The 26,137-nt window shown below is 42.7% G+C and overlaps 1 protein-coding gene across 1 annotated transcript in view; it reads right to left on the reverse strand.

Moving 5' to 3' along the window:
• Positions 1-26,137, reverse strand: part of ZMIZ1 (zinc finger MIZ-type containing 1) — a gene marked incomplete at both ends in the record, with an annotated part of 147,721 nt that overhangs the window by 31,845 nt on the left and 89,739 nt on the right. The window contains 2 exons of the mRNA XM_079535895.1: positions 62-176; positions 15,927-16,071. Coding sequence (XP_079392021.1) covers positions 62-176; positions 15,927-16,071 — 260 coding nt within the window. The remainder of the gene's footprint in view (positions 1-61; positions 177-15,926; positions 16,072-26,137) is intronic.

A 26,137-nucleotide genomic window follows, 5' to 3' on the forward strand; every position in this document is an offset into this window, starting at 1 on the left:
TTTTGCAAGCACTAATCAAAACACAAATCTAGCAGGGAGGCAACATTAAAGTGAAGCTTACCTGGCTTTGAGAGGTATTAGTCACACCCCATACCGTGGTGACCACTGATAAGGAACCTGGAGGCTGGTTGGTATTTTGCTGCCAGGGAACAGAGTCGTAAGGGAAAGACCCATCACTGTGAAAACAAACGTTTAGGAGAATGAGATTCTGAAAGGTTAAATGGTGGCAAATTGCTGGTGGGAACACAGGATTAACACCTCACATTACCTTAACTCCCCATTCCTTTTTCCATTCTTAGCTTAGCACTCCCAGAGGCATAAAGTTTCTTCTTTAATAGCAATGTGATCTCACCAAAACCACACGGAACTAATGAATTCCTTGATTATATCAAAATACAGGGCTTTTACCATAAAGGTCTGATACCAGTGAAAGTAAAAATAAACTCAAGGGCAGATTTTCAAACGGGGACACTAAGCCAGTTGCTCAGAAGCACTTATTTTTTTGCAATCCATCTCAAGCTCTTCAACAATCACTTCTTCAGCTGCCTCATAACAATTCAATTAGATTTTGAGACTAGACTGCAGCTCCACTGTCTGCACTGGGTCCTCAAATGGCCAGAAGAGTCTTTAAAGGAATAGCAGTTCAACATCATTTTGAAAAGTAAATTGAAATTCAGATAGTGTTCTCCTACACAACGGATAAGCTGCATGCCAAAAACAGTATTAGCTAATCAGCATGCTAGAAAATCAACTGCAGATATACACGACATCTTTCAGATAAATATGTGGATGAGAAGACTGGGTTTTTCCATTAGCTTTGTCCACAGATACAAGTAAGCATTTCTTACAGTTCTTTTCATAAAAAAACTTTAATGGCTGCAAAATAAACACAGCATATGTACACACCATGTAATTAATGACATACGCTAAATTCTGTGAAAGTAACCATTGATCCATCACCATAAAACACATCCCGATTTGAAATTTACTTGTTCTCATACCATTAACTTGTAAATTAGACTTCTATTTGCATATATGTACATGTATATGTATATGTAACACATGATCTTTCCTCACCTAGATATAAAACCATTTAATAAGCATACAAATTGCTCTTTCATCACCAAAAGATCCTTACCTGTATTTTTTATCAAGGAAAGCATTTTTGCTTGGATAACCAGTTATCACTAGAATTCTTGGTGGCGCTACCATACCCAAAGAATCTACGCAGGTTCTCCTAGAAATGTATAGGAATGCACCAAAGCCTAAGCTACAGGGACCTCAGAAGTAATTCAAGCAACACCTGGCAAGGCAACAAAGCTGCCTATGCCCCAGTGAGGGCTCTGGGGCAGACTAGAGAGGTGACACTCCTGTATTATCAGAACAGCATTCAGGCTTGGGCCACTTCTCCCTTTTCTGCCATGAGCCAAAATCAAGGACTATATCTGTGTTTGCTCTTCATGTAGCTCATAAAGTCTAGTGTAAATCATTCAATAATAGGAAATACATTGCCCAAAAAAGTGTGCACACGTGTGATAAAAACTGCCCTTGTCCAAAGTGCCAATAATCCTAGTAATACCAATAGCAGCAAGCTGAAATGAAATAGTGAGTACATTTTATAAGCAACTACTAAGTTTCAAACAAATTCCATATACCTGCGTCAGCACAGCAGCACTGTGTTAGAACATAATGATGAATTTAAACTGACCTGTTTGTTTCAAAATATCCAAATTGAATTAAGTAATAATAGAAAAAGAAAAGAATTTAATTAGGGAAAAAATAATTTCCCCTAACAAATAATTAGAGAAAATTAATGGAAAACATTAATTCTATATGAAATGCTCGACTGGTAATGTTTATCTTGACAGCATGCATATAAAATGATGTGTGAATAAGGGCATATTTAATGCCTTGCAATCAGCGAGTCCTCTTAGCCCATTTTTCTTTAAAATATTTTCTCTTACAAGGTTAAAAATCTTCCTAGTCTCCCTCAAAGTCTCAGACAGTGATTTTGGTGACTAATATTTGCAAGTGACGCAATGTTTCAGTGAGTCCCCTCGGTCAACATGGAGATGAATGATGACTAACTCACAGTGTGTGACTACTACAAAGCTCTCCTCTTTTTTCCTGCTCTGAATGATGCCTCCTACTTTATTTCCTCCTCTGATGGTTTTTGATGATGTCTGCCCTGCGATCTTTTCATATATTTATGGCACGCATGGACACTTGTATACTTCAATGACTACAAAGATCCTGCTATGACATAAGCACTTACAGGACTCGCTGCAGCCATTTCTGGATACTCACGAATGATGTGCGGCCAACGGGTAACAAAACCCGAGGGACAAAGAAAATATTTTGTAAGTGCAGGAGTAAAGACAATGTAAGAAGGGTAATGACAGACAGGGATCAAACCAGAGTCACTGAAGGCTCCTCTAATTCAAATAAGCAGTGTGGCTGATACACATGCTCATGCTTTGAGCTAGTGATGCCATAGCTTATGATAAGAAGTTGCACCCATATCTTCATTTTCTTTGCCTCCAAAGTATGTTTCTCCTATTCTCCTTTACAGTACAGTACAGTACAAAAAAGAATTCATCTATTATTCATCCAACTGTAGAATCAGAACATTTGTTAGTCAAAGGTTGAGCTAGATTCTTTCAGATTATGCAATCATTTCATCTAATTATAAAGAAGAGTAAATCACTCAATTTTTACCACATTATGGTACAGTGTCATCTCGAGAAGCCATATTGTTGACATATGATGAAAGCTGCTGGCATAGGAAACTCAGCATGACACATGAAAGCCAGAATAAAAGGCCATACATAGATTTGTTGAGAAACATTCACTGCACACATCAAACCACATGACTCCTACGTTGTCCAACACAGAACTTAGTTCAGAAATTACGGCAACTCTGAAACAGTGGCAGGTAGTGCTTCACAGAACAGCACCCTGTACACCTAATGTGCACTTACTGAGCTAGATGTTACTTTGCACAAGTTTTCCTTTGGCTACTGCAGTGAGGAATATTTGGCATTCTCCCAGTTTGTACCCCATGACACAATACTCCAGCTATCACCCCCTACACACACGTTTGAGTCCAACCTTGCTACACTGGACATGACACTCACCACATCTCTGCTGTGTGAAGGTCTCTCTGGCTTTAAGCAATGAGACATGCTGAAATACACAGCATTTAGCTTCAGGATAACTTGCCCTTCCATTTCTCCACTCCTTTAACTTGCATTTCTGTCCTTAGACAACCCAGAGGAACACTCCCACCATCATAGGCAAATCCATATAAGTATTATACTGACATATGACCAATTCAATTGTCATTTGCAAAAGAGCAGTCACTTCTGCTGTTAATATACAAGGCTGCATATTTCTGACATCCCTTTCTTGAGGCTTGAAAATGGCAGCCTGTAGGCAAAGAAGCTTCAAAGTCTCCAGGCCAAATGAAGTGCTGCCTGCAGTGTTGTTCCTGTTGAACAATATGAGGGTAATTAAGTCTCTCAGTACATCCTGGAGGGCAGTGAGTCAGTTTGGGCTCAGCTGGAGTCCACTAAAAGAGTATGGACTAAATTTATAACAGTGTTAATGAATCTTTGCATGCTACTGGTCAGCATGAAAGGCCAAACAGCAGAGGAAGCCATAGAGCAAAGAGAAGGAGATGAAGGGAAACACTTCTTCAATGATGATGTAGTGAAGCTGTGACCAAGCTGTAAGTAGGAAAGATTTTTTAGATACTGGCAAATCTACTGAAGCCACTGGTAATGCAGCACAAATACCAGAGAGGCACACTGGCACATCTCTTAATTCCCAGTGCTAGAAAAACAGAACCAATCAGATGGCAAACCTCTTCAGAATAGTTACAAACTTACATCACACACAGATCGTCAGCTAGTTCTAATAAAAATAGCTTAAGACAAAGTGGGCTCCGTATAGTAAGTAAAAGCTAGGGAATTAGTGTGGCTCTCATGTGATTTGTGGCATTATTTGGAAATGCTGCACTTAAAATATGTTTACATAACTAAAACTACAATTGTTATTAAAGCAATTGTATGTGTATCAGATACTCTGTTTACATATCTTCACTGATTGAGGAAAGCGAGATTCAGGCTGTTTAGTGAAGTACACATCCCGAGGGAATTGATACTTTACATACTGTGGAGGAGTAGTATCTTCCTTGGTGATTTGCCACACATCTCTTGTTGGGAAGACCAGGTGTGTCTAAACCACTACACTTCTAAATCACTCCCTGTTTTAAACACAGAAAATCCATCAACTACTGAAGAAAAGCACCACATATTGGCTTTCTCAAAAAACCCTTTTCCCTCCAAGCACTGACATCAGTTTTCACAGAACTGGGCTTCCAGCAACTAGTCTTTGCTCCTTACCCTCAAGCCAACTGTGCAGTTTTGCAGCAATCTGTAATACTTCCGAAGCTCAGTCACTCCACTCGGCTGGTGGCTGACACACACACAGGCCACACAGTGCTTTAAATCTACAAAATCTATCACAACTCCTTCAACTGACATCAACAAGAGCAGGTGATTACCCACACAACATTGACCACCATTTCTCATTTCTTATGCAACCCAAGCACACGTAGAGAGGAGTGCGCACCTGGCAACACAGACTGAAATTTTGGAGATCTAATCTCTACAGTTACATAGCCAAAAGCCAAGTTATATAGCACATAGCCAAAAGCAGAGCAATCCAAGCTCACAGCAGCTGTAGGAACCCCTGGTAGGTGGCAGCTCTCCCTGCCTGTGCCTCTGCCCCAGCAGAGTGTGTGTGCAGGGTGGGAGCACCCTGAGGCTGTATTCTTGGCTGGAGCCTCTAGGTGACACCACTTTAATACAAACTAAGACAACGATTTCCAAACAAGACTCCAGGCTCCTTTCTGTCTCTCCTCTCTTCTCCACCCTCAAATCCCATTCATCTGCAGTGAGAAAAAAAGGACAAATCCCACAGTCAGAACAGGAGACAAAGCCCTTCACAACTCTAGTATTCATACACGTATTCCCTAGCCCACGCCCTCTCACAAGGTATGCAGCTTTACTTGCTCTCATTCAGGTTTAGGTTTTGCTGCACTTGGGTTTCTCAATTGAACAGCGCTTGCATAGCTTTAATTATCAATATGGATTCAATTAGCAATCCTTCTTGATTAGGAATTCCACCACAGACCTATTCTAAGCATACTCTATAAGAGAAAGACTATTTTGCATGGTGCAGCGCAAACACTGAACACACCACAAAGGTGGTTTGAATTTGAACCTGAACAGGCATGACTCTGACTGCATTTCTACCACTTTCTTATCAGTGTAAACAAAACCCAATGACGTCTTTAAAAATAAAATCACAAGAACACTATTAGCAGTTTCCTGCAACACCAGAACGCTCCAAAGGAAAGGCTTCAGCTGATTTTTCCCATTTCAGTAAGCTAGCAAGCCCTAACAACCCATTCAGAAGTAACAGATAGAGTGGAAATTTTTATTTCTGTTATTTCTGGCCAAGCTTCCACTTAATCTGTGGCTGTGACTTCTATGAAGAAAAGACACCTGAAAACTGAATTTTGTTTCTCCTTACTGGCAATCAGAAACATTCTGCATTTGTTTTGTTTCTGAGAACCCTCACATTTAGAAGGAAACAACTGACTTCTCATTTTCATTGTTTGTTTGTTTGTTTTTTGCAGGGGAACAAAACAAATGCCTCACCAACTTAGACATATGCACTGTCTTTACATGGCTAGCGCATCTGGCTGAAATATTTCCACTGAAAATCTCAAAGCTCTCTGACATCAGAATACTTTATTTTTAGGTCAGTTTGTAGGTAGTAGAAAGCATAATTATTAACAATTTTATTACAAAAAAAATTAAAAAAGATATTACTTGACTTTCTGTGCTGTGTTTTATGCACGCTGGAGGAACCATTCTACACAACTCATTCATAGGGAGGAAGAGGCAGAGCAAGCAGACACCAGCATAGAAAGAATGCAAAGATGACCTAAGTCAGCAAGGAAACATGAAGACTTACTGTAAAGGCAACAAAGAGTGCGAACATCCTTTCAGCACAAAGCAAACTATAAGCCAGTGCTGTGTATAGGTGCCCTAAGGTACTTACATGAAAGACAAAGGAAATAAGAGAATCATATAACAAGCATGAATGCCAGCAGTGGCTTTGGATGGCTGCAGAAATTTACTTTCCACTGATGACAGTTATGGGTTGCATGCCTTCCTCAAATACTTCTCTGTACTTAATAGTATTACTTGAAGAAGTCTGCAGCATAAATTAAGGCTCTGTTGTAAAATTCACTCAACAAATGCCCGTTGACAGAGCCCATACAAATCAGTAGGTGCAACTATGTAACATGAATATGAAAAGAGCCATTTTGGAACCTTCTGCAAAATTCTATCTCCCTCTCTACCTCTTAAAGGTGTGACTCTGAGCATTGAGGTCTTCTGGAAAAACATCCAACTCCCCACATTATCCCTACAAAACTTCTCAAGTCCATTGCTTCCAAACAGATGAAAACATTTCACAGCCCTGTGCAAAGCTCCTGGCTCCAAAAGCACTCAGCAGCCATCTCTGGAGTTAACTCAAGCATTGTCTCAGTATTGGACATTGTCTGTACTGGGCTATAAGCAATGTGAACTGAAGAGAAAGACTAAAAGCGATTGGAGGTCACATCATTCACTGTAAAACGAAGGGCAACTGCTTTCCGGTGAGCTGCTTGAAAAAAACAGAAAGGTCCTGACACTGAGCTCGGTGGGCAGGCAAAGGTGAGGCAGTCGGTAGGTGAAAGCAGAGAGCAAGTTGTCAGCCTGGAGGCACACAGCACCTGCAGCTGGGTATCTGCCGCTGCCCTGCTAGATACCAGCACCCCTCGCAGGAGCCATTCATGCAGCCATCCATACAGCCACGGCGCTTTGCAGGTGATGGAAAGCACCTTTGGAAATGGAAAGCCTTCAAGTTTTACTTTATAAGCCCGCGAGGCCGGCGGGGCCTGCAGGACCGGATGCTGCCTGCCCGTCCCACTGGCTGCAGGGGGCCACACGCCTGCCCAACACTGCAGGCAGCCACGTGCTCACCAAGAGCTGGCGCGTCCAAACCCAGCCCTGGAATCAGAAAATACATCGGGCCAACGACGAGATTAACCCGGGTGTTTCTGGACCTGCGAGCACCCGCCCCCTTTCACAAACAGCCCTGCCACGTTCCTGCCCTCTCCAATGTCCCTGTACACGCGTGTGGGCGCGCTCCGAGGCATGGGTCACACCGCTCAGCACTCAGCGTGGATCACACGGTGCAGGTAGGCGATAGAAACGCTCCGCAACACCCTCAGCTTCGGAGCCGTGGGGGCTGTCACCGCCCGGCAGCGCGAGACCATGGCATCCTTCTGCTCAAAGGAAAGCAGGCTGCAGCATCGCCCCGGCTCCATGTTGCACAGCAGCCCATGCACCGCGCTACTACCGCCCGGATCCCGCTTACACCGTCCGCCGGCAACAGCCCTGCCGTTAACACGCCACCTGTTACCTTCCCGAAACGCTGAAATTATCTTACGATCATTTTCAGCGCGGCAAACGAGGTTTAACCTTTATTGCACTTGGGGGCACAGCCCCGCTCGGCCCGTGCCCGACCTACGCACGTGTGCCGGAACGCGCCCCGAGCGCTGCCCGCAGCACCCTGCTCAGCGCAGCGCCTGGCCTCCCGCTCCCGCTGCTCCCCTACAACAAAAACACACCCACCCAGCGGGCTACCGTTGCCCGTTGCCGTGGTAATCCGAATGCCTGGGTACTCGCTGATTATCGGCGAACGAGACTCACACTGTTCACACCGCAGCGCGTCTGCTACGTTAATGTGAGATAATGGCAGCCAGAAGACTCCTTTTGTTCCCGGCTTTGCTGTTTATTCATAGTGCCTGGAGGTCAGCGACTGCTACAACAACCGGGGAAGGAACCGCCGAACGCGTGAGCGGATTCCACTTCTGCTTTTGCCCGAGAGGGGACCGCGAGCAGCCCTGCGCCGTAGCGGGGCAGCGGGAGCTGCGGTCTGACTCACGCAGGTGTAGCGGGCGGCAAGGAGGGAGATGTGATGGACTTGCACTTCCGAGATTTTAGATGAAGCTGATTTACGCTCGCAGGGAACAGGAAAAAGCCGCTTTCTGCAGAGGCGGGGGGGCAGCAGAGCCCCGCCACAACTTACAGGAGGCAGCCAGGCTGCCTGCGGGAGCCGGGGCCGCGGCGCCGGGGGGGTGGCCGGGCAGCGCGGCGGGGCCGGGAGCGAAGCGGGCAGGGGCGGGAGGCTGAGCGCCCTGGGGCCACGCGGCGGCTCCGGTAGCGGGGCTGGGCACGGCGAGGGGGGGTACGGGGGGCACGGAAAGGGCCGGGCGGGGAGGCGTCAGGAGGCGGCTCCGGTAATTCGCCCGTCAAAGTTGTCTGGGAATGCCGCGGCTGCCACAATGACACCAGCGAACGGACTATCGCATCTCCCTGCTGAGGTAAGTGGTAAAGGAGAGGATAAGCAGATGGTGGTACCTTCCCCGCCTTCTGAGCTCGGGGAGATGCATCGATGCGCGATCCCCTAGCTGAGGTGCTATTCCTCGTTCTTACAACAGCTTTCTCATTTGGAGAAACGACCGATTCCTATTAAAGGCATCGTCGGTATCTAATTAATTCCACGGGTTCCCCTGCACAGGTTGTCGGTACTCTGTTTCAATGAGAGGTCTTTGTTATCGCTATGTAAAATCCGGCAGCGATTTCGGCAGGAATTTCTAAGCCACCCTGTTCTAGGAAAGCCATTAGCTCTCCCTCGTGCAATTAGTACAGACTGCTTCCTTTTCTTCCTTTGCGATACTACGGAGACTTAAGAACCCAAGTGTACAGGAACAGTAGGAATAAACAAAATACATTAATATATCGATAATTCACTCCTTTTGTAATGCATCTACGGAGAAATCCTGGGGAGGGTCCCATTCTCAACTATCAGAATGAATAACAGGCATATGTAATGAAAAGACATCAAGAAAAACATCGAGTATAGACAAAACACACGTGTTCGTGCTGCCAAATTATCCCCCCATAAAACATGGAGGTAAAAAAGAAGCCGTATTTGACATCACTTATGGCAGGAACGTATTTCTCCCGACCCGAGGTTGCATGCAGGGCGCAGGCTGCTCTGACGGTCACAGGCACTCCTCCTTCAGTTACAAGACTCCCCATGTGTTGTATCAAAGAGCTAGGCAAAGTACAGCTCTCAGTGTCACCACACGGTTATCATGCTGGCAGTCAAAATTGGTAAAAACTAAGGATGTTGCCACTGCTGAAGGATTTGTAACTCCGCTGCCATCACAAAAGAGTTGATTTTGCGGAGATCAAGTGACAGAGGGAACCTTCCCCTCCATACAGGGAGAGCAGAATGACCCAGGCACAGCACAAACCATCTGCTGCTGCAGGCAGCCCTCCTGCAACGAGCAGGAGACAGCTACACTTCTCACCGAACAGTAAATTGCAATCAAGGAGACACTTTTAGGAACTGGATGTTCACTCTGCCCCAAACACCAGGACTTCAGCTGTCTTTTCAAAGGTAGAGCTATATTTTAAAAACTACTGAAGGCGGAGCAAAACCTGGGAAGGTCAGGTTTTGCCTCAGTCAGCAGATTATACCTTACATTGTGCTTGCCTCGTCTTTATGAGGGATTTAAAAAATATCAGCTGACACTTATTAAAAAAACCACCAAAAACACAAAATAAACCCCAAACTTTTTATCTAGTATACAGAGAGCTTAGATGAAAAAATGTAAAGAGTACACTTACATGTACATACCAGTGTACCAAAATGGTTGTAGCTGTATTGCCATGCATTATCCTTATAGCAATAGCACGTACTTTGGCACCCTAGTAAATACAGATGGCCCACACAGTGCTGTACACACAATAAGAAATGATCCTCGCCCTCTACTTTTTATCAAACATGTGAAAAACGTGCACTGGAGGAGTATTTAAGCTGCCCATTACTGTTTTCAGAGCTCTTGCCCACCCATCTCTCCTTTTACCACAACGACTGACCCCAAAATTAGCTCACCTAAAAAGAAATGCAGTTTTTTCACGTGAAAATATTGGAGGTTTAATTATTAACAGCTCATAGTTACACACTTTCAATTTTCAATTAGAGATCACTAATAATTTGCTTTTAGCTCCAATACTCTTTCAAGGTTTTACTCTAGTTTCTTCCCATAATAGGAATATACTAAATTTAATGTTAGTGATCTCGGGGGACAAGGTGGGCAAACAGTCTTGGGACAGTATTTTCAAGCAATTACAGTCTTCTTTTTACAATACTCAGAGCATCAGGATCCTTACTTAACACTGTTTTCAACATTTTTTTTTTTTCTTTAAGTAATGCCACATCTGCAGAAACATTTTTGGATTCTGATTTTTTTCCCTCATATTCTCCTGATGCTGGATTTTGTCATATCTTGACCTAGAGGACTAAAGAAAGAGAGCATTCTTCCAGGATTGGGAGATACAGAGTTTGTTTAACAGAGTATATTGTCTTACATCACCATCTGTTCAGTCCCTAATTACATTTATTTCATAATTAAAAAAAAATGAAAAGTCTTTGAAACAATCTTAATTTCACCTTAACACTTTTAAATTATTTTACAAAGATTGTACCTGCATACCACAGCCACATGCAATAATCATGCAATCTCAGGTTGGATATTATGAAAAATTTCTTCTCAGATGCACTGGCAGAAGCTCAGCAGGGGGTGGTAGAGTCATTGTCCATAGTGGAGAAGAACTGCGGAGAGGTGGCACTGAGGGATGTGGGCAGGGGGGCAGGAGTTGACAGCTGGACTAGATCTTAGTGCTCTTTCTCAACTCTAATGATTCTATGATCCTCAGCTCTGCCCTGATGTATGGAAGCAGCACAACACACTTGTTTTCATAACGGGTGCATTGTATACCCAGCACCTGATTTTTCACTTGATTTCCCTCATCTGGACATCCTACAAGCAACTACTACAATCAGCCAAAACAGCCTGCGAAGGCCAAATTGAAAAGGCAGCAACCTCGGCAGAAAATGTTGACAATGCTGGTACCAGCTTGCTCCTCATCCATAACAAACCATGTAAGGGATGGTCCTAATCACCCAGTAGAAGTTCAGACACAGGATCATCAATCTCTTCCAAAAGCTCCTAGCAATGTAAGTTCAGTAAGTTAAGCTTTAGGTGAAAAATAAAGGGACAAAACTAACTAAAATAAAGCATCCCTGTAAAGCAATTCCAACCAATAAAATGTATTTGTGGGAATTGCCTGAACATAGAACAATAATAATAATAAATATGTACTGTAATATTGAATTACTAGTAAATTCGACCCACTGTTTAGTTTTATCAAAACCTTTGGCATTAAGTCATTTGTGTTAAAAATAACTCTATCTTCATAATTCTCATCAACCTTGACTGCTCTATGCAGACATCACTGTAATTTGCTCAACAACTGCAGGACAGCTGCCAATGAATACAGAAAACCAACACTTGAAACTAGAGAGAAGACATCAGGAACCTGAAGAACACTCAGGACCACATTCTAGCTGCATATCCTCAGGTGTTCATTGACAACAGGAGCTTTACCACAAGCTAGCCAAGAAACAAACAATCCCCATGTGCCTGTGTGGCTCAGAACCACCTTAGACTGGTGGTTCTGATCAGGTGCAAATCTCACTGAGGGGGATGAAAATGGTGCCCACTGTCACCAAGATTCAATTTGATCCATGATATTGAGATTCACCACATAATGCAGCAAAGCGTTAAGTAGAGACTTCTTCAAAGCAAAGCAAGGTGTTATTATGATGGTAATTTGTACTTACATTGTAGCATTTGCCAAAGATCTTAAAGCATCTCTAAAGGCATAAATCAGCCTCTTTTAGAAGTATTTGTCTGTTGTTATAGACATTATGTCAGACTGGAAAACTACAACACAAAGAAGTTACACTAAGCATGAAATTTCACTCCTCTGCAAAAGGCCAGCCCAAAGACTTTCCTTAAGTCCCCCATAAATCCTTTAAGTAGGGTTTAATTTAGAAATTACACAGGATTAAGGAGGCGGATAGGTCTCATACTGGTCATTCGGTACCTGAGTCAAATTTACCCATGTAGATCATTAAAAAAAAAAAAAAAAAACAAAAAAAAAACAACTAAAAAGAAAATCTATGTATCTCAACTTCAGTTCTGAGCTTAGTATTATCACACTGCACAGACATAAAAACAACCAACAAAAAATGAGGGTTTTTTTTTTTTTTTGGAGAACCGAGTGCTCACTCTGTCCCTAAAGTGCACAATTTTGCAGCCAAACCAACCATCCCACATTACAAAGCAGGTATGTCATTGAATTTTTGTTCTATACACAACTTGCATAGTTATTTACCACTTGATCCCCTTACTTTATAAATAAATCAGCACAAGGCAATCTCTACCCTGAAAGCATTTTTTGCATGTGTGCAAATCTTTACATGGCTAACGTTCTGCTCAATAATATTGCCACCACAGTCCTTGATCTGTCTACCTCAGTTTTCTCTCACAACTCAATTTGCTTTCTCAAAATAAGAAGCTACCCCCAACAATAGGCTAGACCTGAATTCTTTCCAACATATGTGCCCACAGTTACTTAAATACAAACTCTCATTTGATGTATTCTTCAGTCAGAATTTATTTAATAGCTGAGGCCTGTTACAACTTAGAGACTATACAGCTGTATTTCTGTAGCATCATGTGCAATGGGAATTGAGAGTCTGAACAGTTTTGAGTAATTATGTCACTCATTAAAGCAATGACAAAGAAAACCTTGTGCTGGCTACTCAACGGTAGTCTGATGACAGGGGAAATTTCTTTTTTTGTCTGGTGATGTTAAGCAGTCGTCATCCATCCTATATTACTTTGTTAAGATATGCAAGGTTTCTGAATACACTCTTGGCTATTCTAATTTCATATCTAGTTCTTCTTCACAAATTAAAGTAGCTGACTACATTAATTACTTGTAGAGAATGCAAAACAGGCTTAGTTGTTGGTTTTCTTTTTGTGATGTTGTTTTTTAATTTGTTTGATTCACACAAAAACCTGTTGAATTAGAGATTGCATTTAACTCTAATACTAAGCTCCATAGCCAAATGTAATCTAACACAAATACAAATTTTGCCTCATCAACAGCTTTATCGCTAGGATTATGTTTAACTGCTTTTCATCTTCTATTTAACAAAGAGAAAACCCACTTCTTCCCTCCTCCATGCTTTATTACTGTCATGCAGACCCATCATACATGGAAAATAAACATTTTCAGCTGGAAAAGGAAGTTGGAAAGTGACAAGATGTCTTGTTGTAATGTACCGCCTGAGATATTTTGCACAGTCATGTTATGGCTAAACTATAGATGAGAGAACAGTACACAATGAAGCAGTGATGCTCCATGGCTGGCTGGTATTTCAAATCCTTAAGATGCTGCAGCAGTTACTGTAGATAAGAACTTATGCCACAGAATTGATGTTTCTAGAGGGATATCTCATAGGTAAACAGCAGTAATTTAAAACTGACTCACAGTGTCTTCTTTAGTAAAACATTTCAAGGGCATTACTCAGGAGAAACTTACAGGGATTGCTTGATAGTGGACAGGATGTCCTACTATTGGGTAGAATACTGGGTAAGTTGGTCTTGCCAGAAATGTCACTTCAAGTTTTAGCAGGAGAGAATATTTCAAGTGACAGAGTACTGGGGTAGAACTGTCATGAAGGAAAAAATAATTGTGTCTATCTTATCTAGTTATATATTATACAGCCTCTGTGAGGTACGACAGAGGTTTCATCTTTGCTTTATAGACTTCAGGGCAACTCAGGCTAAATCATCAGATGAGAATCAGGAATCTGAAAACTACAAAGCTACGTGTAAGAATGTGCATACGCTTTACACACTGCATCACATGTTTCTGTGCAGAATGACTACTAAATTTCATGTTGAATTCTGCAAAGCTTTTTGCAAGGTGCAAAAACTAAGTTGTTTCAATACAGAAATTTTCCTAGGCTTTTTGTTTTATTCATTATAGTTTGGTTGTTTTTTTCTTTCTTTCTTTCTTTCTTTCTTTCTTTCTTTCTTTCTTTCTTTCTTTCTTTCTTTCTTTCTTTCTTTCTTTCTTTCTTTCTTTCTTTCTTTCTTTCTTTCTTTCTTTCTTCCTTTCTTCCTTTCTTCCTTTCTTCCTTTCTTCCTTTCTTCCTTTCTTCCTTTCTTCCTTTCTTCCTTTCTTCCTTTTTTTTTTTTTTTTTTTTTTTTTTTGAATTACTGCATCCAGGCCTGGGGCCTCCAGCACAAGGAAGATGTGGACCTCTTGGAGCAGGTTAAGGGGATGGGCAGGAAGATGCTCTGAGGGCTGGAGCACTTCTCTTACGAAGAAAGGCTAAGGGAGCTGGACTTGTTCAGCCTGGATAAGAGAAAGCTCCAGGGAGATCTCACCATGGCTTTTACCTAAGGGAAGCTTATTAACAAGAGAGAGACCAACTTTTAACATAGGCAGATGGTGATAGGCCAAGTGGGAATAGTGTTAAACTAAAAGAGGAGAGATTTAGATTAGATAATAGGGAAAAAAATTTCACCCAGAGGATGATGAAGTCCTGGCACAGCTGCCCAGAGAAGCTGTGGGTGCCTCATCCTTGGAGACGTTCAAGGTCAGGTTGGATGGCACCTTGGGCACCTGGTCTGGTGGGTGGCAATTCTGCCCACAGCCAGAGGCTGGAATTAGATGGGCTTTAAGGTCCCTTCCAACCCAAGACATTCTATGATTCTATGTTTACAATTCATTATTATGCAATCAACTGAAAAAAGAGGCAGTCCAGATGCTCCAAAAACTCAGTGATATTGTATTATGTTTAAAATGAACGCTATTCTCAAGAACTGTAATAAAAGGCATAGAGGTCCCACAGTTCTTCCATAAGTACAACATACAGGGGCAGAAAAAAGTGGTTTCCAAACAAATTCTGTTATGCGAATACACTGCTATAAAGATGAATCAAACCCCTACGTTCTATTCTACCATGAAAGTTCAAGACACGTTATGCTTCTGCAGTATATGGGTATGAAGAATCTAGCTTCATCTACACTGTTATAATTCCTTACTAACAATAGTGCCCTGCGCAAAAAAACAATTTATACTAGTGTGATTTCTTTAATGTGACGCTATGGGAAAATAAGCCTTGAAAAAAGCCTCACAGAAACATAAAGCATGACATCAGTGTTTAACCCTGTGTACATTTACTGTTCAGCTTTTGCCTTGACTCAGGCTCCACAGGCAAGAAGTACAAATTCTGTTTTTCTGTATAAATTGGTAATCAAAGGCTCACATCTTCAGTCTCTTCTAGCTTCATTTAGTGCTCACATTTTCTCTATATCAACTATTTTGTGATCTTCACCTGATTTAAGGTGGTACAAGACATTCTCATACCTCTGGATGCTCCCACTACACAATTGCTTCAATTTAGCATGACATTTCTAATGCAGTGTACAAAATGGAACATCGATGAAATGTTTTCAACCTCAAGAAAACCAACTCTATTTAAATAAAGAGTAGGAAAGTGCTTGGTGAGAGATATGTTGTGGAAGTTTATCCTTTGGGCACAACTTCAAGTTTCAAAGTGAGCCCATGTGACCTGAGCACAGATTTCAAGATGGAAGCATTATTTCTCTACGCACTGGGTACTGGCAAAAACAAAAATTGCATTTATTTAGTGCATGCTGTCATTATACATCCCCTGATGTCTCTAATGCTGTTCACAGCACAAAGCTGTAGCCACCTCTGTCAACGGTAATGAGCATCTCAGTTAAAAAACAGATTATCTTACACAACTGCACTCCTACAGGCTGGGCTGAGACTCACCTATGAGAGAGGGTGGGTTTCATGGAGCTCATAGAGTTCATGGGGGGTTGCATTGGGAGCTTCCCTGGAGGATCGTTCTGCCGGCTTTTCTGATGGCGAAGCAGCAAAAGCCGTCCCAGCTCCTCACACCACGACGAGAGCAGCGCTGTGCAATCAGAACAAAATGACAGTAAGTGCACATCAGAATAACCGGTACAGCTGAGTGCAGATGCAAGCTGCTATAACAAGAGCCACAAACTGAACAGACAAGCCCCAGGAGTGAAAAGTTCGTCCACGAACCACCACTCACATTATTATCCTATCAAATTGAGTCTGTAATTGCACTACGCTATCATTATAATGTTTTTACACAAGTTACAAACAGTCTGCACAGCCCAGGAGGCACGAGAGAATTTGTCTGAGCTGAGCAGCAAAGAGATAAATGGATGAGGCGCAAGGACATGGGATAGCTGTTGTGGGTGAAAAAAGGCACTGAAGAATTCGTTTCACACTAATAGAAACGTAACAAAAACATGCAGAAGACATCATTCACAGAGGGGAGCAGTGGATAACAAGATCTCTTTTCTGTTTGGCTATTTTTGTGCTAAAGCTTAATTGGAGAGGCATGAAGAGGAACCCATGTGCTGGAATTTCCAAAACTGCCATTAGCTACCAGTCCTGAATAGATAAACATGAGAATAGAGCCGCACTAATGCGGGGTATACAGAAGTTAGGTACTTCCATCTGCATTTGAACCAGCATAACCCCTAAGTGCTTATCTCCATTATGTGACTAATCTTCTGGGCAATGACGGTGCTTCAGTGCTTACAGGAACATCATGCTTATGAATGATGACAGGCAGATATTTCCTAGAGAGACTAAAAGCTTGCAGCTCCCTCAGAAGACATGAAAGGGTTCATTATCTCTGAAAACGTGGCCTTTTCCTTAAGCACCCACAGACAGAGAAGACCAGCCCCTCTTACAAAACCGATGTAATCTGGAGTAACCAGAGCTTGAGAAAGTGACTGTGAGTTGGATCTGGCTGTGACGAGACACGGCTTTGCAAACAACCACCAGTGGCATGGCTGAACCACAGAGCTGCCACAGTGCCAGCAGCAGGAGTGGCTCCGTTGGGCAAGACATTCCCAGGGTACAGCAAGGCAAAGGGCTCCACCAATGAGATGCACATGAACTGAACTCTGTTCTGCAGCTGAAGAAGCATTTCCAAGTGGAAGCGCTTGGGGATTTTCATCCTTTAAAGTGTGCTTTGCATAAACCTCATCACAATAACATGCTTTGTACTTGTATATTTTTTTAAACTAAGTGCTTTCCTAAGGTGGTATGAATGGAACAAATCAACAGATTGTGCAGGCAGGTGAGAACCAGGAGGCTGCTTAAAAAGCAAACTGCCATAGCAGCTTTAAGCAGGAGAGCTCTACATGTAACTTCAGGCTTGCCACTTTAAAAGAGCAAGAGCAGAATTCTCCAAAATTGAGGCTTTTAGTTTCAATTCTTATCTTTTTCTAGTGGATATCCCCTAGCCCAGTAACAGAACCCCAAGCAGCAGCCACCTTTCTGTTGCAGAGGTCCTGTTAACCAACATTTAATAGAGCAAATTCCAAAGGGACTAATTGTGAAGTCATATTTGCAGGGGAAAAAAAGAACTTGTTTTGCCAAGAACGCCCACAAATATGATTTTTCAGTCGGCAAAACAATTGGAATTTCTCAAGCTTAATGGCCACACAAGAAAAATATTTTAAGCCAGACTATTCCTGTGAATTAATCACACATTTGGACAAAGGCGATGCAATAAATTCCTTGCATTTATCAAATGGAAGGTCAGTAGTGGTGTTCAGGGAGGCATTTTAGAGCTCTGCTTTGACAGGAAGGGGACACCGCTCCTTTATGTAACCAAATACAGGCACTCCAAAATGGTTAGCCTAGCATGCAGCCTCCAGTGTTCCCCCAAGCGGTGTGAAATACTCCAGCAATGAGTGTCAGCCTAAGCTGCTTCTCTACTAGCCAAGGAATCTGTCAACAAGCATCTGATCACATTACACTCACCTTTCATCCCTGCCTTACCACTACTAACATGCTCCCCTTTTCCAGCTGCCCAGCGACACGGTCACAGCGTGGCACAGCTGCTACCCACACCACGGCCACTGGAGCATTGCAGGCAAGCACCATGCTGCTGCACAGCAGTGCAGCCATGTCGGAGCAACAGGGGATGAGCATCCCCTGAGCATCACCATGCCGAGTGCAATTACTGCAGCGTCAAATGGAAATCGCTCATCTTACACACGGCTTTGATGCAAACAGGGCATTGCTCCTTCTGTACACGTAGGCACTTGACAAATAAGATAAAAAGAAGCAACCTAATGGGGCTGAGGACATGAATCTGCAAACAAAAGCCATACCTGCTTTGGAGAAAAGCAGAGTAACCCTTGGAAAAGGAATATGCCAGTGAGATAGCATTGCTTTGGTGAGGTGGAGATAAGGGAAGATCTTAATGAGTTATTAATATTACTAATATCTAACACACACATTTATAAAGGTGAAATGTGAACTGTCAAAGAACAAAGAAGCCCTCAAGATAAGCCAGACAGTTACATTCTACAAGTTATCTGGAGAAGACTCCTGTTTTCAGAAACCAGGATACTGCGGGTATAGAACGTAACACATTTACTCATCCCTATCACAGCACTCATTACTGAGAGGTTTAACCTTTCTCCCTGGGGACATCTCGACTCATGTACCACGTAGGATAATCGCTCTCCTCCTGACATTGGTGTTTGTGCAGCAAAGAAAGCAGACCCTGCCCAGAGCTCCCAGTCCACCAGCACCATGCTGCCCCAGCCAGACAGGAGCCTGCTGCCCTCCCCGCGCTGCCATGAGCTGCTGCGTGCTCGGTGTGTAGGGGGAGTGTGCACCTCACATCTGGTACAGCTGCCTTCTGGAGAACATTACTTCCTCTGCTATTCAAGTCAGATGAAACAAACTCAAAATGAATTTACAGATTACACTATTCATCTTTAGTGTACTTAGTTACTGCTTTTTATGCTGACAGTATTGGGCACATCTCAACTCATTTACACTCAAAGCACGAGAAATTCAGTATCGTACTATAATGAACAGATAAAGCAGCAAGCACAAAGGACAGCTACAGATGGTGCCAACAGTCAGTCTCTCCCTCTCACAGCACAGCCAAGCAGCTGCTTTTTCTCCCCCCTCTGCCCCTCCTTCTTGCAACAGGAGCACAGATTTTGCAGATGGACCATCCACACCGTCTCTCACAGCCTCTCACTGCGGCACTTTAATGATCAGATTTAAATCGTGTTCCTGTGCTGCACTGCTACAATGTCCCTTGCATATAATAACCCAGCTCTCCTGCCTAAGTTGAAGTCAACTGTTGCAAGGAGGAAACAAAAATCCTTTAAGCGTGCACCCCCTCGCTCCCCTGCACACAAACAAATGCAGAGCATAGCCTGGTTAATTCCCCAGAACTGACATTTTCAGCCAACGTGCAGACGCAGAGGGCTTTGCCAGCTCATGCCAAAAGATGCATAATAATGGCAATCAAATGACGTGCTGACAGTTTAAGTGTATTCACACATTTATTTTGCTTAAAGGGACATGCTATGAGCTGATTGGTGCGATATTTGACCTACTTTTCTCCATTTGGAAAACCTGTATCATTCTTAATGGGATTGCATTTTACTTCAAACGTTGATGCATTTTCATAGGAATAAATCAATACCGATTTGCTAGGAACGACTGTGCTAGGGAACCAACACAGAAATGAGCAGCCTCTGGTTTTGCACTTGTGAAACGGAGAAAAACAGAAATTTAAAAATGAGAGAGATTGCAATCTCAACTTGCCAACGAGGTTTCTAAAGGAAGCAAGAAAAAGAATTGAAGAAACCGTTTCTAGGCGTTCAGCTCCCCACAGTCAGCTTGTTGTTTTGCCTGTCTCCAGAGAAGGGAGGTGCTAGTGCCTCCATGCAGTGTAGGCTGAGCTCTCCCCACCACACTGACAATACCCCACATACCACAGCTGGCCACGCTGTGGCCTTCTGGGTGCCTTCGGTATTTCTTAGTGCTTTCACTGAAAAATCACAGAGTAACACTGCGATGTGTGCGCTGAGAGCCTGGGGATGGAGAATGGTGGAAGGCAGAAGATCTTTTTCCCTTCTACTTGAATGACATTTCAAGCATTTCTTTGCAACTGCAGAGCTAAGCTTTTCTTCAAAGAGAAAGGAAGCAATCGTTATTTAATCCCCTGCCTCCAGGAGCCAGGTGCTTAGGAATGTGCCAAATATCACAAGATGCGCAGCACCATTATTCGGGCTGGCAACACCGCCCAACATTGCTCATCTTTTGCTAGGGCCCTTTGGAGCCGAAGACCTGTCACTTGGAGACAAAGCAGACCTCTCCAGCACACACTTGACAAGGTGCTCCCATCGGCCAGGCTTTGGAGGGGAGGGAAACCATGCCTCCCACCCAGGCTGCCTGCACGTTTCCTTACTTCTCAGTGACAAAGGCTGCCAGTGTACTTGCATTCACAAAGCAACAATTACATGATGAATGATGATGGCGTGTCGTGAAGAGTAGTTTATAGTCCTGGCATTGAATATTGGGTATAGTCCATTAGAATCCTTTTTGGGTAGGGGAACAGAAAAGGAAAGGCAAACAGGCTAAGCAATCAATGCTACCCGATAGATTCCCTAATGCATTTCATTAGCTGTATACACACCACCGTCAATAGCTACAATCCTGTAGCTGACTGATTTAACTCAGCGCATCGCAAAGTGCTGCAGTAAGCATCTAGGAGCGAATGAGCCAGTGGGCTCCCTAGAAAGCAAAATACAGAGAAGCATGGTGTTAATCTATTTACCTATTATGATACCCTAGTATTAGTTACAGCTTATCACCTCAGTAAATCACTGCCTCTTGTTAGGGAATGTGCTTAAAGATGCAGCAAACTGTTATTTACAGGCAGACACTATATTTACAGCTACAAAGACAGGTGAGGAGGGGATAGGACAACAGCTCAGTAATTTCAATGCCTTCTGCTTCCCAGGAGACTGCTGTAGGAGCACAATAGGATTACCGTTTTCTTGCTGCAGTTAAGCTGCAGCAGATAGTTCAATAGGCAGGCTGGCAGACCCGTATCTCTTACCCACTGCAATGAAAATATTAGGAAAAAAAGGATGAGTCTGATTTGGAGAACTATCTATTCGGCACCATCTCTCTGGCTTGCTGCTGTATCTCAGAATGAAATGCATTTGGCTGAAACATTTCTACAGCATCTGTAAGAAAATCCAGTTTTTTAAAAATCTTCCCCCCCAGATTCTATCCCTTAATTTTATATTGTTCATAGGACCAGATTTATATGTTTTGTATGGAGAATTCCACGTAAAGGGAATACAGAGTTACCGATGGCTTCATATTCTTTGCTGCATGAACCACAATCTGAATACAGTGTTTATAAATCATCCTGTGAAGTAATGTGATGGGACAGGAAGGGAAACAGTGACAAGGAAAGAAGGAAAGGAGTGAAAATAATTATCATCTTGGTTATTTAAGAATGTCATTCTTTTCACACAGGATAATGCAGAATGCACAGTGTTTGGAAAACAAATATAAAATATGTTAACTAGTTAACGCTCCAAGTGCTGCATTATTACAGAAATAACTCAATTTGCCTTAAAAGGACAGAATCTTTGTTCAGAGTTTTGGGAAACAGAAAACTTCTGTTTTTCTCTTGTTCTAAAAGCCATTTTCACTTGTAAGGAGCTGGGAAGTGGAGAGACAGAGGAGAAACTGCTCATTGCCAGCTGCGGCCAGGACTGCTTTTCCTGCAGCTCTCCTCCTGAGGCACGTCAGCAGAGCCAGGCAATGGCTGACTAACCTCTCTGAGTCAGACAGGGCAGGAAAGCAAGGCTATGGAGGAGAGAGGATGTAATTAGCGATTAAAAGCAGCTCGGAGCATGGGTGTTCTCCCCACCTCTCAGCAATGCCGAGTACCTCTGCATGTCCTGACCCACTGACAGACAAGCCCTACCCCCGTCATTACACAGTCTTCTACTCTGTATCCGCCCCAATGCCAAAAGCACAAAAGAAATGCATACAACCCAATTACAAAGCAGAAGTGTCAATTTTTCAGCAGCCTGGCAGCTCAGCCTGCCTGTGGCTGTGCAGCAGGAGCCGGGCACCCATCTCTCACAGTCCTGGCTGCCAGCACCACCTGCAGCACAGCACCAGGCCTGCTCCCCATTCTGCTCCTGTCCCATCCCAGGGGGCTCATGCCCTGCTGCCTACCTTCCTGGAGCGGCTCCAGGAACCTTCCTTCTGAAGGATCCTTCAGGAAGGATCTGCCTTCCTGATGCTCTCCATCAGGCAGAATCAGCTGGAACAGTTGTGGCAAGTAGATTGGATTAAACAGACCGATTTGATCTGAAGTTGAACAATACCAACACAGAACTGTGTTGAGCAGAGCGGTGAGGAGATCTGTGACTTTAGTAGCACCTTTGAATGGACACATTCTGTAAAAAGGGCACAGGGAACTGTGTAGAAATGAATTCCCCCACAGAATAGGCAGGCACTGTGGTGTGGGGAGGCATGAGCTGCCCCCCTGCTAAGCCCAACATAAACACAGAGTCAAGAGCAATCATCCAGTGCTGCAGAACAGGGTAGGATACTGGCTTTCACCACCAATATAAAGTCATGTCCTTTATCACCAATGTTTCCTCCATTACCAAAGCCACATTTGTGTCCTGCAGAAATACCCAGCTTTGCCCTGGTAGGATCGATCTATAATGTAGTTATGTATTGTTATGAATGAAAAAACAAACATCATGAAGGTTTGTAGCACAACAGATAATATGGGGAATGCCTAATTAAACTAAATGCACTATCGAGTTAACTAACATAGGCATTATTGGATAAAACCCTAATAAAACCTGAGCATTATCAAGCATGAGCTCTCCAGGCTTCTGCAAGAGAAAAACACAACGTACTCGTCTTGTCTGGACTATGGGTCCAGTTTGCCTTGGCATATTTTCAGCTCTTCATAAATACCTCTTCAGACTTATACACACAACATACATACACACACATATATACAGGCCTTCCCAAAAGCTCTTGCCAATTGGAAGAGGACATGCTGGAGACACAGATTTGAATACTGCTATCCTTACCCCATGACTTCAGTGGAACTGGGATTTCCCAATTTCCTTCTATACTTGCCAAAACTTGGCAGAGTATCTTACCAGATTCACTACATTAACTTTGAAGTAATACATTACAAAACATAGCACAATGGCTCAATTTGGCAAGCACTAAACACACTGCATGGATCCAGACAAAATACATAAGCATCTCATTTAGACTTAGCAGTACCCATGTTGCTACATCTGAAAACACGAACCATTATAAAGAGAAGACAAAGCCAGTGAAAGACCACAAGCATGGGAACTGTGAGCTCCTGAATTTGACTTTCCAAAAGAAATGCACTCAAATAGCATTAGACTGTTCGTTTTCTTACTCATCCAATTGTTAGTTTCACTGCCTCGATTTCAAACAACAGTGTCTTTCATAAATGCTGTGTGCTTTTATTGTGTAATGCCAGTTTCAGTCATCAACAGATTTCACACGTAACACAAGCATCTGAAAAATGGAAATGACTCATGGCAGCCCATCTTTGGGTAGATTCAAACTGGTGACCCATAGGTGAGAGGCTCACTTCCCCTTAAACCTTTTTGAGCTCTCTGATCACTACTGTAAACAACTTCTGAGCTAACTAACAGCAGGCCTAACAATAAAAATGCTACAAAAAACACCAGAGGTATTTGACCAGAGATTCAACACAGGGAATCCATGCACAGACAGCACAATGACGAAAAGACTGGAAAAGACAAAATCTAGTGATTATCTTCAAAAAAGCAGAAGGAAGAACTGCAAAATTAAAGACCCAGTATCTTATTAGGAAAAAAAAAAAGCAAAATGATTCAAAACAACTAAGAGAATAGTGAAAAATGAGTAAAAAATGAAATGGATTGGTCAGAAACAAATCACATCACACTCCTATGCTTTCTTTTTACTAGCAAACAAAGGATCTTGAGTGCAGAGTGAATATTATTTTGATGTTACTGAGGCTTCAGCGCTTCTCTACATGACTTTTTTGCAAACAGATAGAGGAAATAAGGTCTAGCTTAACACAATAGAAAATGGCTGGAAACATAAACTTACAGAAATATCAAGCCAATGGCAGTAATAAACCCGAGCGTAATCAGATAGGTTTCTGCAGTACTCTGTTCTGGCTCTAAAATGACTGAGTGCGTCATTTACAGACATCCATGATGGAAAAAAGGATCCATGGATAAAGGGAAATAACATGTTCAGGTCAACTTACAGATGGCACAAGCTGCACAGAAACACTGGTTTACTTCAGAAGTTTACAGTTAAAATGATCTTGACAAGTTGGAGAAGTATTCTGAAACAGTGCTCAACAGAGACAAGTACAAAGCATGGCACTGCATATCTGCACAACAGAGTGAGAAAAGCCTCTGCAGGCAAGAACTTTCCCAGGTGGAGTTGAAGGAACTCAGTTGCATGAGTGGATGCGCAGTTCAAGAAGTGCCCAGCTGTTTCTTTCTCCTCAACAACATTATAAACCCATTGAATGGGCAGAGAATGAGTAGGAAGAAGCTATTAAATTAACCATGAAGAAAAGACTGCACGGAGTGGGTTTATTTATTTAGCTATTTAAGAAGAGGGCAGATTGAGAACAGTATTCCATTTTCAAGAGTAATACCCCAGTATCTAAATCAGCAGCATAAAAGCCAGAAAATAATAAACTATGAAGACATAGCAAAGACATTGCTTGTGTACCAAGACCATTCTCCTCATGAGAAAACGGTAAGCTGAGGAACCTGCATGAGTGGAGATGCTGAGAACAGGTCAGAAAAAGAAGCAGTGAGGATGGCACTGGGGGCTCTTTAGCCAACAGAGAATGGCACTGATGACTTTTTAAGACTTCTATAGTCCAGTGAATCTGTGATTGTGAGGACAGGAATTTCAAAGAGCTTGCATCTGAAAAGACTTCATATCTGCCTTGTACTTATTTCTACTCTAAAATGCAAGAAAATTAAAAAATACTTAACGTTATGGTAACAGAGTGGGGAGCTCCTGCAGAGGCTACTGAAGTGGCCATCCAGATCCATGGATTGCTGGCTAAGTTTTGAAGAGGAAGTTTTACTCTGAGTACATGTGCTGAAGGTCACACTGCCTGTGGCTGAATGAGGCCCAGAGCAGAGCAGATCACACACCTTCCCTTTGCAGGAAGGAAAAATCACCACTGCCACATCAAGGGGCTCCTGCTCTGTGGCACCATTCTCATGCCTGCCATGGAACATTTGCAGGCAACAACTGCAGAACATCTGGAGAGGCTTTCAAGGAGGAAAAAAAAAAAAACCCACAAAAAAACACATAACCAAAATTTATAGCAGAAACATGTTTCCAAAGTTAACATTGAACAGCTAGAACTTCTGAGAAGGACCAAATGCTATTTTAGGAAGTTTTACTTCTTGGTTTTGCAGTTTCGCTCCTAACATTTATTTTACATCATTTTAATTCTTCTTTTTTTTTTTTTTAAATGAGAAAAGAATGTTTTATCAGGTGTCCTCAGGACTTTTTGCTTTTGTTTGATTACCTTAATACAGTCTTTGCCTTTCTTCAAGCATTACAGCAAAAAAAAAAAAAAAGTTAGTTTGCAAAGTTGGGGGTGGGAGGACCATTTTTTGCATTATCCAAACTTCTGTGTTTAAGCAGAAATAAGCTCAAAGCACTCTGGGCATATCCTCTTGTTTTCCTTTCGGAAAAAAACAATTGCAACTACATATAGAACAATCTGCCTGCGCTGAACGTGGAAACAGTTAAGGATATTAACAAAAAGAAACTGAGCCAACAAGATTTTTCAACTTAATTATTTCTGTTCTAACAGCACAGAGCAGAGCAATGCATGCAAGTACTGCAGGTTCAAACAGGCAGCGTTTCCCACCTCACTCCCTAACTAATGCTTTGGTTTTCTAAAAGCATTACTGCTTCTGTTTTTCTCTCTGTATCCCATCAACCCCACTCAGCCTGCCACCTTCCCTTTGCTAGCATCCTGCTCTTCTCCTCCGGTACTCATCACCTTCCTTTGAGAACTGCCTAATGAATTAACGTTTAAT

The sequence above is a fragment of the Tetrao urogallus genome, assembly GCF_951394365.1.
Source record: "Tetrao urogallus genome assembly, chromosome: 5".
NCBI classification, from domain to species: Eukaryota; Metazoa; Chordata; class Aves; order Galliformes; family Phasianidae; genus Tetrao; species Tetrao urogallus.